The sequence below is a fragment of the Rhinopithecus bieti genome, unplaced genomic scaffold (assembly GCF_001698545.2).
Source record: "Rhinopithecus bieti isolate Rb0 unplaced genomic scaffold, ASM169854v2 scaffold_2554, whole genome shotgun sequence".
NCBI classification, from domain to species: domain Eukaryota; kingdom Metazoa; phylum Chordata; class Mammalia; order Primates; family Cercopithecidae; genus Rhinopithecus; species Rhinopithecus bieti.
This window is the reverse complement of record NW_016804196.1, coordinates 1,971,167-1,985,319: the sequence shown is the minus strand read 5'-3', so window position 1 is coordinate 1,985,319 and position 14,153 is coordinate 1,971,167. Positions and strand designations below refer to the sequence as shown.

At 39.3% G+C, this 14,153-nt stretch overlaps 1 protein-coding gene across 7 annotated transcripts in view; it reads right to left on the bottom strand.

Moving 5' to 3' along the window:
* The window catches only part of CDH20 (cadherin 20), a 233,945-nt gene that overhangs the window by 38,811 nt on the left and 180,981 nt on the right, over window positions 1-14,153 (bottom strand). For all 7 annotated transcript variants that reach the window (XM_017867129.1, XM_017867130.1, XM_017867132.1 and 4 more), the window contains one exon: window positions 10,276-10,463. In XM_017867129.1, the coding sequence (XP_017722618.1) occupies window positions 10,276-10,463 (188 nt within the window). The remainder of the gene's footprint in view (window positions 1-10,275; window positions 10,464-14,153) is intronic.

Sequence of the window (14,153 nt, the reverse complement as noted above, 5' to 3'; positions counted from 1 at the left end):
AAAAAAAAAAAAAAAAAAAGAATTTGTTTGCTCTTGCTTCTCTAGTTTCTTTAATTGTCATGTTAGGGTGTTGATTTTAGATCTTTCTCACTTGCTCCTGTGGGCATTTAGTGCTATAAATTTCCCTCTAAACACTGTTTTAGCTGTATTCCAGAGATTCTGGTATGTTGTTCTGGTTTCAAAGAACTATATTTCTGCCTTAATTTTGTTATTTACCCAGTAGTCATTCAGGAGCAGATTGTTCAGTTTCCATGTAGTTGTGTGTGTGTTGAGTGAGTTTCTTATTCCTGAGTTCTACTTTGATTGCACTGTGGTCTGAGAGACTGTTTGTTATGATTTCCATTCTTTTGCATTTGCTGAGGAGTGTTTTACTTCCAGTTATGTGGTCAATTTTAGATTGTTGATGTGGTCAGTTATGTGGTCAATTTTAGATTGTTGATGTGGTGCTGAGAAGAATGTATATTCTGTTGATCTCCAGATGTTTATTAGGTCTGCTTGGTCCAGAGCTGTGTTCAAGTCCTGAATATCCCTGTTATTTTCTATCTCGTTGATCTGTCTAATATTGACTGGGTGTTAAAGTCTCCCGCTGTTATTGTGTGGGAGTCTAAGACTCTTTGTAGGTCTCTAAGAACTTGCTTTATGAATCTGGGTGCTCCTGTATTGGGTGCGTATACATTTTAGGATAGTTAGCTCTTCTTGTTGCATTGATACTTTTACCATTATGTAATGCCCGTCTTTGTCTTTTTTGATCTTTGTTGGTTTAAAGTCTGTTTTATCAGAGACAAGAATGCAACTCCTGTTTATTTTTCGCTTTCCATTTACTTGGTGAATATTTCTCCATCCATTTATTTTGAGCCTATGTGTGTCTTTGCATGTGAGATGGGTCTCCTGAATACAGCACACTGATGGGTCTTGATTCTTTGTCCAATTTGCCGGTCTGTGTCTTTTAATTGGGGCATTTAGCCCATTTACATTTAAGGTTTATATTGTTATGTGTGAGTTTGATCCTGTCATTATGATGCCAGCTGATTATTTTGCCTGTTAGTTGATGCAGTTTCCTCATAGTGTCAATGGTTTTTACAATTTGGTATGTTTTTGCAGTGGCTGTTACGGGTTTTTCCCTTCTGTATTTTGTGCTTCCTTCAAGAGTTCTTGTAAGGCAGGCCTGGTGGTGACAAAATCTCTTAGCATTTGCTTGTCTATAAAGGATTTTATTTCTCCTTTGCTTATGAAGCTTAGTTTGGCTGGATATGAAATTCTGGGTTGAAAATTCTTTTTTTTAAGAATGTTGAATGTTGGCTCCCACTGTCTTCTGGCTTGTAGGGTTTCTGCAAAGAGATCCGCTGTTAGTCTGATGGGCGTGTCTTTGTGGGTAACCTGATCTTTCTCTCTGGCTGCCCTTAACATTTTTTCATTCATTTCAACCTTGGTGAATCTGATGATTATGTGTCTTGGGGTTGCTCTTCTTGAGGAGGATCTTTGTGGTGGTCTCTGTATTTCCTGAATTTGAATGTTGACCTGTCTTGCTAGGTTGGTCCTGGATAATACCCTGAAGAGTGTTTTCAACTTGGTTCCATTCTGCCCATCACTTTCAGGTACACCAATCAAATGTAGGTTTGGTTTTTTCACATAGTCCCATATTTCTGGGAGGCTTTGTTCATTCCTTTTAATTCTTTTTTCTCTAATCTTGTCTTTATGCTTTTTTCATTAAGTTGATCTTCAGTCTCTGATATCCTTTCTTCTGCTTGATTGATTTGGCTGTTGATACTTGTGTATGCTTCACGAAGTTCTCACGCTGTATTTTTCAGCTTCATCAGGTCATTTGTGTTCTTCTCTAAACTAGTTATTCTAGTTAGCAATTCCTCTTTTTTTTTTCAAGGTTTTAACTTTCTTATATTGGGTTAGAATATGCTCCTTTAGCTTGGAAGAGTTTGTTATTACCCACCTTCTGAAGTCTACTTCTGTCAATTTGCAAACTCATTCTGTGTCCAGTTTTGTTCCCTTGCTGGCGAGGAGTTGTAATCCTTTGGAGAAGAGGTGTTCTGGTTTTGGGATTTTCTGCCTTTTGTGCTGGTTTTCCTTATCTTCATGGATTTATCTACCTTTGGTCTTTGATGTTGGTGACCTTTGGATGGGGTTTCTGTGTGGACATCCTTTTTGTTGATATTGATGCTGTTCTTTTCTGTTTGTTAGTTTTCCTTCTGACAGTCAGTTCCCTCTGCTGCAGGTCTATTGGAGTTTGCTGGAGGTCCACTCCAGACCCTGTTTGCCTGGGTATCACCAGCAGAGGCTGCAGAACAGCAAAGATTGCTGTCTGATCCTTCCGCTGGAAGCTTCTTCCCAGAGGGGCACCTGCTGGATGCCAGTTGGAGCTCTCCTGTATGAGGTGTCTGTTGACCCCTGCTCAGAGGTGTCTCCCAGTCAGGAGCCATGGGGTTCAAGGACCCACTAGAGGAGGCAGTCTGTCCCTTAGAGCTTGAGTGCTGTGCTGGGAGATCTGCTGCTCTCTTCAGAGCCAGCAGGCAGGAATGTTTAAGTCTGCTGAAGCTGCACCCATAGCTGCCCCTTCCCCCAGGTGTTCTTTCCCAGGGAGATGGGAGTTTTATCTGTAAGTCTCTGACTAGGGCTGCTGCCTTTCTTTCAGAGATACCCTGCCCAGAGAGGAGAAATCTGGCAGTCTGGCTACAGTGGCTTTGCAGAGCTGTGGTGGGCTCTGCCCAGTTTGAACTTCCTGGTGGCTTTGTTTACACTGTGAGGAGAAAACTGCCTACGCAATCCTCAGTAATGGCGGACCCCCCTCCCTCCACCAAGCTCCAGCATCCCAGGTTGACCACAGACTGCTGAGCTGGCAGCAAAAATTTCAAGCCAGTGGATTTCAGCTTGCTGGGCTCCATGGAGGTGGGATCCACTGGAAATGGAAGTGAATAGTTCTGTCTCACTGGCATTCCAGGCGCCACTGGGGTTTCTTTCCAAAAAAGAAAAAAAAAAAAAAAAAAAGACTCCTGCAGCTAGCTCAGGGTCTGCCCAAATTGCCGCCCAGTTTTGTGCTTGAAATCCGGGGCCCTGGAGGCGTAGGCACCCGAGGAAGTCTCCTGGTCTGCCGGTTGCAAAGACCATGGGAAGAGTGTGCTATCTGGGCTGGAGTGCACTTTTCCTCACAGCACAGTCGCCCATGGCTTCCCTTGGCTAGTAGAGGGAGTTCCCTCACCCTCTGCGCTTCCCAGGTGAGGGGACGCCCCACCCTGCTTCAGTTCACCCTCTGTGGGCTGAACCCACTGTCTAACCAGTCCCATTGAGATGAGCCAGGTACCTCAGTTGGAGATGCAGATATCACCTGCCTTCTGCGCTGATCTTGCTGGGACCTGCAGACCGGAGTTTTTCCTATTCAGCTATCTGGCCACAACAGTGTCCTTTGAAGAGCAGAAATTCTTAACTTCAGTGAAGTCTACTTTTTCTTTGGTGGGTTGGGCTTCTGGTGTAACATGGAAGAAATCTTTGTCCAATCAGGATTACAAAGATTTTCTCCTATGTTTCCTTTTACAAATTTTTTAGTTTTAGGTTTTTACATTTAGGTGCATGATTCATTTTGAGGTTTTTTTTGTGGGTGTATAACTGAGGCTTATTTATTTATTTTTTTGCAAATGGTATCCGATTGTTCCAGCATCTGTTGAAAGCACTAGAGTGAGTTTTTAATTATTATTGAAGTTATTTTAAAGTAAGTTACTTAAGACTTCTAAACTATTTAAGATTATTGCCTCTCTCACTTCCACATTGTTGGAAATGAAACATTGCCCTCAATACTCTAAAGTTCATTATTTATTTATTTACTGAGACAAACTCTGGCTTATGTTGCCCAGACTGGTCTTAAACTCCTAGGCTTAAGAGATGCTCTCACCTCCCTCCCAAGAAGCTGCAACCACTGTGCTCAACTCTTAAAATTAAAATTGCCCACACTTGATAATGTGAGTTTTGGCTTTTCCCTCTTGAATAGTTTGTGTTCTTTTATTTTAAATATCAAATAATTATTTGTTTCTGTATTCATAATAGAAAATAAAAAACCAATANTGCAAATGGTATCCGATTGTTCCAGCATCTGTTGAAAGCACTAGAGTGAGTTTTTAATTATTATTGAAGTTATTTTAAAGTAAGTTACTTAAGACTTCTAAACTATTTAAGATTATTGCCTCTCTCACTTCCACATTGTTGGAAATGAAACATTGCCCTCAATACTCTAAAGTTCATTATTTATTTATTTACTGAGACAAACTCTGGCTTATGTTGCCCAGACTGGTCTTAAACTCCTAGGCTTAAGAGATGCTCTCACCTCCCTCCCAAGAAGCTGCAACCACTGTGCTCAACTCTTAAAATTAAAATTGCCCACACTTGATAATGTGAGTTTTGGCTTTTCCCTCTTGAATAGTTTGTGTTCTTTTTATTTTAAATATCAAATAATTATTTGTTTCTGTATTCATAATAGAAAATAAAAAACCAATAATATCTGAGAACCCAATTTCCAAATTCAAGAAATGTCTTCAAGTTAGAGGATACAAAACAAAAGCCATTATATCGTTAAAATTGAGTCATGAAAATTATGGCACAAAATAGTAATGCAACTTTAATTACTAATTAAGAAGAATTAAGTATTCCTTTCTTTGTTCTCACAGTACATTATTATACTTCTTTTATAGCTTTTCTTTCGTATTACAGATATTTCTTTCTGTGTTGATCCCACTCCCCATACTCAAGGGCAAAAGCTATGACTTAGTCAGATTTTTATTCCCCGGTGCCTAGCAAAACCAGAAACTCAAAGGGTAGCAAAAACCTAAAAAAAATTGTTACATTGAACAGTACAGAAAGTTTCTCAATGTGAGTATTAATATTTACTGGTTGAGTGGTAGTATTTACCACTTAAATTTATTTCAGTAATTTAAGATGCACAGTTTTAGACGTTTTGATATTTTAGAAATAGCATTGCTTCTCCAATTGATAATACCTTACAGTTGCTCTAGTGTCAATGGGAGGCAAAGGGATCTTGATAAGCAGCAGTCGTTACTGCCCGTGCAAGGCAGACCTAGTCCAAGCTGCTCATGTTGTACTTCAGCGGAGTTTTGCACATTGTTGGTACTGCACGTGTTGAGCTTTATTGCCTTCTAAAATATCTTTTAAAATATTATATTATGATTTGGCATTGAAACAAGAGTTATTGTGTAGGGAGAACAGCATGGAAACAGCAGCATGGAGTGAATCTAACACTGGTGAAACAAATTTGTCTAACTGTGCCTACAAGAGTGCTTTACAGACACTAAGAAATAAGAAAGCATTGTATTATTTAAATTGGCAAGAACTTTTCTTCAATGACCCATAAAACAATGATGAGATTTATAATTCATGACATCTCAGATTTGATGAAATATAGAATTTTTGTTCTTTGTGACCTGCCTAAGAAGAGAATGGACTCTAAACAATTGCTTCTTGTTGTTGTAAGACAGAAGATATGCAGAAGACTAGAAAATGGCACATCATGCTCACTCAGAATAAAGAACATCCTGAAAATTATATATTTCAAATTATACTTCAAGCATTTAAGAGACTGAAAATTGATTGATTGATTACTTAAAAGCTAAAAAGACCCAAGGGACTGGGTAGTAATCAGTGTGGTTTCCTAAAGACTCAATTCTATCAATTCAACTCAATTTCTCTTTTTGAAAAAGTATGTGCTTCTTAGGCAAATAATAGGCCTAAGGGAAATAAATCAAAAGCAGAACTTTTGTTTCAATTTTATATGACATTATTAATGACAAAGTGGGAAGATGGGCGTGGAGCAGACATCTGAGTGAATGTTATTCCAAAGCCATAGACTGAGCAGTCAGTGGCCTCTAAAGTATTTATTATGCGTGATTTGTCCATCTACCCAACTTATTGACCCTTTTCTTAATTCCATTTTCTGGCAGCTCATAAGTTCAGAAGAGAAATCAAAGTGACCTTGGCAAAATTGATATGTATTTTGATTAAACATAGATATCGTTTTAGTAATGACAGTGAAAAACAGTACTCCGTCTTAAGAGGCTTCATGTTTTCTGCAGGTAAGGGAGCTGAAGAAAACCCATTTTGAGATTTCTTTCAGAGACAGAGTTGTTATAGTTAATAGATTTTTAAAAACAAATGGCTTGTAATAAAGTCTAAACTATATTGTGATAATCTGACATAAATATTATTTTATTGTTTAGAATTATCTCAGACATTATTTTAAGACATAAGATAACATTTAAATATTTAGAACCCCGAAGTTCTTTTCTGGTTGCTTGTTTGAATAGAGTTTTCGTACTAAAGAAACAAGCTGGTTGCGGTGGCTCACGCCTGTAATCCTAGGCCTTTGGGAGGCTGAGGCAGGAGTATCGCTTGAGCTCAGGAGTTTGAGACCAGCCTGGAAAACATAGGGAGACCTTGTCTCTACAACAACAAAATAAAACAACAACAACAACAAAAATAGGTGGCTGCGGCATGATCATGGCTCACTGCAGCCTCGACCTCTTGGCCTCAAGCAGTCCTTCCACCTCATGCTCCTGAGTAGCTGGGACTACAGGCTGCAGTGAGCCATGAGCATGCCATTGCACTCCAGCTTGAGAAACAGAGAGAGACCCTGTCTCAAACAAACAACAATGCAAAAATTAGGTGGCTGTGGTGGCACATACCTATAGTCCCAGCTAGTTAGGATGGTGAGGTAGAAGGATTGCTTGAGCCCAAGAAGTCAAGCCTGCAGTGAGCCATGATTGTGCCACTGCACCCCAGCTTGGGTGACAAGAGTGAGACCCTGTCTCAAACCAAAAAAAAAAGAAGAAAAACCCAGTAATTCAAAAATTTGAGTATTTCCCTTATTTACAGTTACTAGTTATGGTTAGCAATGTATTATTGTTTACTTGAGGCATACCACATAGTAGGGGAACCTATGACATATACCAAAATAGTATTGCTATTTTAATCACCTATTATAATTCTAGCATGTGATATTAATTCTCAAAGAATGAGAATAAGAAATTATAGTATTTTAATTACATCTAGATTTAATTGATAATTTAGAAGTTAATCTCAGCCTTTTGCATTGTTTCAAGATCATTGTGTACAGGATAGAAAGATTTCTGGTTGGTGGAATTCTGGATCCTTTGCTGTGATTCTGTTCCTTTGCTGTGATTGATTGCATCTTAAATGAATACAGAACAAACATGAACTCGTCCCTTATTCCCTTCTCAAGCAGTGTTAATTCAGTTCTATCAGATAGCATAGAAAAAAGTTATTATAAACACATGTTAAGTTGAGTTACATTTTAATGTTGTAACTGTGGTTTTTGTCAAGGTTGTCAGTGGCCTCCATGTTCCTAAAGTCTGTGGTGAATTCCTGATGTTCTTATTTGACCTGTAGCAGCGTTTGTCACAGGTGATCACTTTATCCCTTGGAAACACATTCTTCATGCCTTCAGAACACTGTACTTCCTCCATTTTCCTCCTGCCTCCCTGGTCGCCCCTCAGTCTCCTTGCCTGTCCTTACACTCCTTCCGACCTCTTCATGTTGGGGTGCGTAAGGGCTCGTTTCACTGTCCTCTTTCTGTCTATGCTCAGTCCCTTGCAATCTCATTTGTTTTATTTGCTTTAAGTACCATCTGTGTGCTTATGACTCCCAAATTCGTATTTCCAGCCCAGGACCCTTCTACAAACTCCTCACTCTTACAACCAAAGCCATGACATGTCTTTACTTGATGTCTAATAGACTCTGCAAATGTCACATGTATGTCCAGAACTGAATTCCAATACTTGTCACCCCTGCCACCTGCTCTACCTGCAGAGTTCCCTGTCTCAGTTAATGGCAACTCCATTCTTCTTATTGCTCGGTTGACTCTTCTCTTTCTTCCCTATCCTCATCCACGTTTTTAGGAAATCCTGTTGGCTCTACTTTCAAATTATGTACAGATTCTGACCACTTCTTATCACCTCCATTCCCATTACTTAGGTGAAACTGTCATCATCTGTTACCTGGATTATTGCAGTAGCTTCTTAGTTGGTCTCCCTCTTTTCATCCTTCTCTCCTTAAACTCCCCCCACCTCAACACAGCCTACTGAGTATTTTATAATGAAAACCCAGCCATGTCATACATCTGTTAAAAATCCTTCAGTCATTCCCCATTTTACTCAGAGTAAAAACCAAAGTCCTTATAGTTAGCCTATATGGTCCTAAATGATCTGGCTCCTTTGTTACTTTTCAGACCTCATCTCCTAAGAGTCCCCCACTCAACTCAGCCTTATGACCCCACCGTTGCTGTTCTTGAAATACAGCAGGCATGGTCCCACCTCAGAGCCTTTGCACTGGTGGTCCTTTTGCTTGGAACACTTTCCTCAATAGTTCATGCCCATTCTCTTCTCTTTAGGACTGCCATGTGCTCTTTTCACAAAGAGTCACTGATAGCGAACCTCCCACACTGTTAACCTGCTTAACTCAGTGGTGTGACTCTGCTCACTGTAGGTCTTTGCATAAATGCCACTTCTCTGTGATACCAGTCCCAACCACCCAGTTTATTTAATTTTGTTTTTCCATAGGGTGTTGGGGTACAGGTGGCATTTGGTTACATGAGTAAGTTCTTTAGTACTGCTTTGTGAGATTTTGGTGCACCCATCACCTGAGCAGTATACACTGCACCATATTTGTAGTCTTTTATCCCTCACCCCCTGCCACTCTTCCCCCCAAGTCCCCAAAGTCCATCATATCATTCTTATGCCTTTGTGCCCTCAAAGCTTAGCCCCTACATATCAGTGAGAACATATGATGTTTGGTTTTCCATTCCTGAGTTACATCACTTAGAATAATAGTCTCCAATCGGCCGGGTGCAGTGGCTCATGCCTATAATCCCAGCACTTTGGGAGGCTAAGGCAGGCAGATTACCTGAGCTCAGGAGTTCTCGACCAGCCTGGGCAACATGGTGAAACCCTGTCTCTACTAAAATACAAAAAGTTAGCCGTGCATGGCAGTGTGCGCCCATAGTCACAGCTACTTGGGAGAATTACTTGAACCTGGGAGGCAGAGGTTGCAGTGAGCCGAGATCGTGCCACTTTACTCCAGCCTGGGTGACAAAGCAAGACTCCATCTCAAAGAAGGAGGAAAAAAAAAATAGTCTCTAATCTCATCCAGGTGACTGAAAATGCTGTTAGTTCATTCCTTTTTATGGCTGTGTAGTATTCCATCATATATATTTACCACAGTTTTTTAAATCCACTCTTTGATTGATGGGCATTTAGCCAGCCTTCCAGTTTAAATTGGAAACCATCTTAGCTTTCCTGGCCTCACTTATTTTGTTCTATTCTGCTCCCCCCCATATCAATTATTACCTTCTAATAAACTACTTTAGTGACTTGATGTTTTGATCGTCTTCTTCCCTTGCTAGAATGTAAACTCCATGAGGGCAGAGATTTTTGGTTGTTTTATTTACTCTATATTAAATGCCTATAACAATATCTGGCACATAGGCGGCACTCAATAAATATTTGTTGAGTATATCATTTAAAATATGTTGGGTTTTAAAATACATTCAACATAGAGAAGGAAGATTAAATCAATGAGTTTTAAAACTAATGTATTTCATTAGATATATATTTGCTAGGGAGTTAAAGATTCAATTTTTAAAAAGTTTTATCTTCTAGCTGAGTATATCCATATGTGCTTTATGTCACAGAAAGAATCGATAGCTTATCTTGGTACCTTATCATAAAACAAAGGAATTTCAAGTTATAACAGCCATTCAGCAGGTATGTTTGATAAAGCTTTTTCAAGTTTAATTAGAATTTACAGATCTTTGAGAAGCAATTAAAAAATGCCTGCATGTTATTGATTCATAAATAATATTATGGCTTGCTTTATTGGTATGTATGGGATGCTACAATGCATGTGTTATTCAAGTGCAAATATTGATCAAGTCATTAACATCATTAGAAAATTAAGCTACAACAGTTTTTTAAGTGACTGGGTAGAGGGAATGTATTTAGAAATATGTTTATAATATATTTTTATCATGACCTGGTACCTTTTCAGTAAAATGATGGCACAGCCAGTGTTTGCGTGTAAACATAAGAATTAAGAGGTTTTCTGTTTTTTTTTTTTTTTTAAATAAAATAGGAAAGCGCTTTTATCAGAGGATTTGAAGCAATGCATATCAATAATACAACAGTCCTTACTAGCATTTCATAAACATTCAAAGCACCCATGAAAATGGTTTAGAAAAAGGAGTTGGATTACCTTCTTCACAGTTATGATACCAACTTGGAAATTGGGATCTGTGCTAATGTCAAAGGCATCTGCACCATCTCCATCCACAATAGTGTATTTCATCTCTGCATTTATGCCTTCATCCAAGTCCTTGGCAAACACTCTCCCGACAGTGGAGCTAATTGGAGCTGATTCCAACACACTCATCTGGTAATGTTCTACAAAGAAAAGCCAGGACACGCATTCTTGATAATCCGTCAGTATAAAAAATGCCTCATCATTATCATATCTTATCAGGGGTGCTGTGCAAAATACCTTTCTTCTGGGTTCAAAAAGTAAAACTTGAGTTTTTACAGATAAAAACTGAGGTCCATAAAGGCTGAGCAAACGGTCATACAGGCCATAGCCTGTATTGGATGTTCAATAAAGAGGAGTAAAAAAGCTTAAGTAGAACAGGGTGAAAGCAGAACGACTTAGTCCTAGTGACTGTAGCTTGAGTGGTAGAAAGTATCTTGCATTCAAATCTTTTAGTACTTCCTAGTGAACTGAAGTATTTCCTTAAATTGCAGTTCCTTCTGAGAGTGATAAACATTGTGGTCACAAAGTATGTATTTATTCTGTTTACACTTCAAATGTCCACCTTTTCTTTCATGGCCTGGCCCGTGTGCTGAGTGCCTGTCTCTACGACCATTTGCTCAGAGGTCATGGAGATCAGTGATCTATAAAGGGGGAGCAGCCATGGAGAGCAAGCTCCATCAGCTCCATGTGCTGCCCCTCAGTGTGTCCTTGTACCCGAGACTGTCCTGGGCTGCCTTTCCATGGACAGATCCTTTATGCTTCTTGTTTTCTTGTTCCAGAATAAAATACTAAAAAGGTTCTCACATATGTAAGACTCTGAGAGTTGGTCATATCCTTTTGGACATGACATCCTGAGCTCACAATTAAATTTAGTTCACTTTCATCTCCATGAATTCGTATTTTTACCAACTTACCTTTTCTGGGGCTCAGCTTTTTGATGTTCTTTGTTATTTTGTCAATCATAATGTGACTGACTAAATAACAAAGAAAAATCACACAATCACATTTTCCATATGTATGTGTTCCCTTTTATTCTAATATGCTTTGTAAGCTATAGCCTCGGGTGTGAGGGCTTGAGTTTCACAAAGATTCAGGGAGGTTGACAGCACCCAGCCAGCTCACAGCACTCTGCCTTGCACAGGAGAAGAAATGATGCCTGTTCTTTACAAACATGAGCCAGGAAATCTTTAAAGTTTGTACTAAACTGGCAGGCAATTGGATTTCATGATCTCTTTCCATTTACTTCCAAAGTTGTTGATGGATTACACTTTGCTGTTGCAGAACTTTTGGGAAAAACAAGCATCTGCCTACAATGTTCCTCATCCCAATCAAGCTATGTTATATGTTTAAACATCTGCATACAATTTCTATACATGATACATTATATTATAAATAAATAGCTTGAGATCTTGATGTTTCATTATATTTGAGTCTATTAAAGGTGACTGAGCTTGTTCAATGTAAAATAGTAGGTGTGTCATTTTGTCAACATTCCATAATCAGTTATAGTAATATTTGTGAAAAAGAAGCAAAGTGGAATTCCTACAATGAGGACTCATTAGATTAATTAGGCATAAGAGGATAGCCAAGATAGGTTTATGGAATATCAAGGTTATCTAAACTTAGTTTTAGCAAATAGATGGGGAACTATTTAATGAAGAGAGAATGCAAAGTTTTAAAAGGTCAAAAAGGAGGAAGCAGTGATAATGTGTGTAGAATGCATAGAGACACAGAGATTTAAATTTTTTTACATTTTTGTTTTGTCTTCCATGAAACATAATCCATACTTCCACTCTATCCTAGAGTCTCCATTAAAACTATATTTTGAAAAAGTGACAACTTAAAATGTGTGCTTTAGAATGGTGTTAGGATGTTGTTTTGGGGCTGGGTGTGGTGGCTCATGCCTGTAATATCAGCACTTTGGGAACCTGAGGAAGGCAGATGATTTGAGCCCAAGAGTTCAAGACCAACCTGGGCAACATGACAAAATCCTGTCTCTACAAAAAATACAAAAATTTCTTGGCATGGTGGTGTGCACCTGTCGTTCTGGCTATTCAGGAGCTGAGGTGGGAGGATTGCTTGAGCCTGGGGGTTGAGGCTACAGTGAGCTGTGATTGCACCACTGCAGCCCAGCTTGGGTGACAGAGCAAGACCCTGTCTCAGAAAAACAAAAAAAAGATCTTGGTTTGGGAGGCAAGGCTAAAACCCCAGTAATCCTTGTATTGTGTTCTGCTATTGTGAAGCTGCCATGTTTGGGGTAACATGACTCCTGGCAATATGTCAGAATCCATCTACCTTTGAGCTATGTAATAACTTGAGCTATGTAATAAGCTGGTTGTACCGTCCCTTCTGCCTCCATCAGAGACACCTGTCTAGTGTCAAATGTAAAAAGCCAAATAGTTCAAGGGTGTTCAAGAATTTATAGTCTGTAGTGTGAGTAATATGAGCCCTTCATGAAGTAATGAAGATGGAACCCACAGGATCACTAAAGCAACACAAAGGCCATCCATGTGGCATTTCACAAACTGTTCTGTGATGCTCTCGTATTCTGCACTGTCAGACCAAGCAACTTAGGAACTTACTCACTTGTACCCTTTGTGAAATGCTTATCTAATATCCTGCTTTTTCCATCATAAATGCTTATGGGACTTTGTATATTCTGTTTGCGTGTAAATATTTGAGTTCTCCTGTGTTTACATAGATACAAGGGAAGGTTCACTTGGTCTGACTGATTCAGAATGCAACTGTTCATCTGACGGTCTGGCTAGTCTGGCTAGACTCTTTCTCCTTTTAGTTTTTTTTAAAGCCCTATTTACCTAGCTAAGTGTTTCACCTGGAATTGCACTTCCTGCTCTCATTTCTCCTGCTGCTTCCTTCAGGCATCTGCTTCTCAAACTCACATCTCCGTTCCTGGGCTCTGTTCCACAGTCATAGCTCTATATTTCCACTTTCCTTAAGGACATTCAACCTGATTGTCCTGCTGTCACTTCATATTTAAATCTGAATTTGTCTCCCTCCTACACTGCCACTCTTTCCATTATGCATCCTCTATTTTTATTAGTAGTACAATCCTTCTCCCTGTCATCCAGAGTGAAAACATTGTTGTCATCTTTGACTCCACCCTTTGCGGTTCCCTTAGTCAGGAAATCAAGAGGCAGAAGTCCATGTTTTCTTATTTGTCCCATTCCACTCCTCCTGCTACTTCCTTAAGTCCTTAGCAGTTCAAGTCTGGACCTCTCTAAATGTCTCCTAACCGACTCCCCTGCTCCTAGTCTCTGCCTTGCCAACCCCTCCTCTACATGGCTACCAAATTAGCCTTTCTTTATTGTCTCCCTCTTGCTCAAAAACTTTTCTATGGCCTCCAGTAAAGATATAGCACATTTGCAAGAGCCAGTTTTAATTTTAGGAGTCTTTGAACATAAAATGACATTGAAAACTTATTTGCAGTCAGGATGTTTTTTCCCACATGCAGGTTTTTACTCAAATGAGCTCCAAGATGGTAGAGACATTGTTTTGTCTGTACACAGCTTTGTGATTCATTCATAGAATAGGGCCTGGAATAAATGTTTTTTGAATGAATGAATAAATGAATGACTTCCCCTTCTAGAATGTTTTCTTTTCTGCCTCTATAAACCTGCTATATTCTTTAGCCCCCTGTTGAAATCTCATCCTTCTGTGGAGGCTTCATTCATCTCAGTTTATATGAAGGCATCATTTTGCACTATTCAAGTGGCGCCAGGTGCTACTATGGGTTAATTTTCCTGTGTGTAGAATGTGTCCTCCAAGTGGATTTGAAGCTTCACAAGGGCAGGGACTGAATTCTAAGCCTC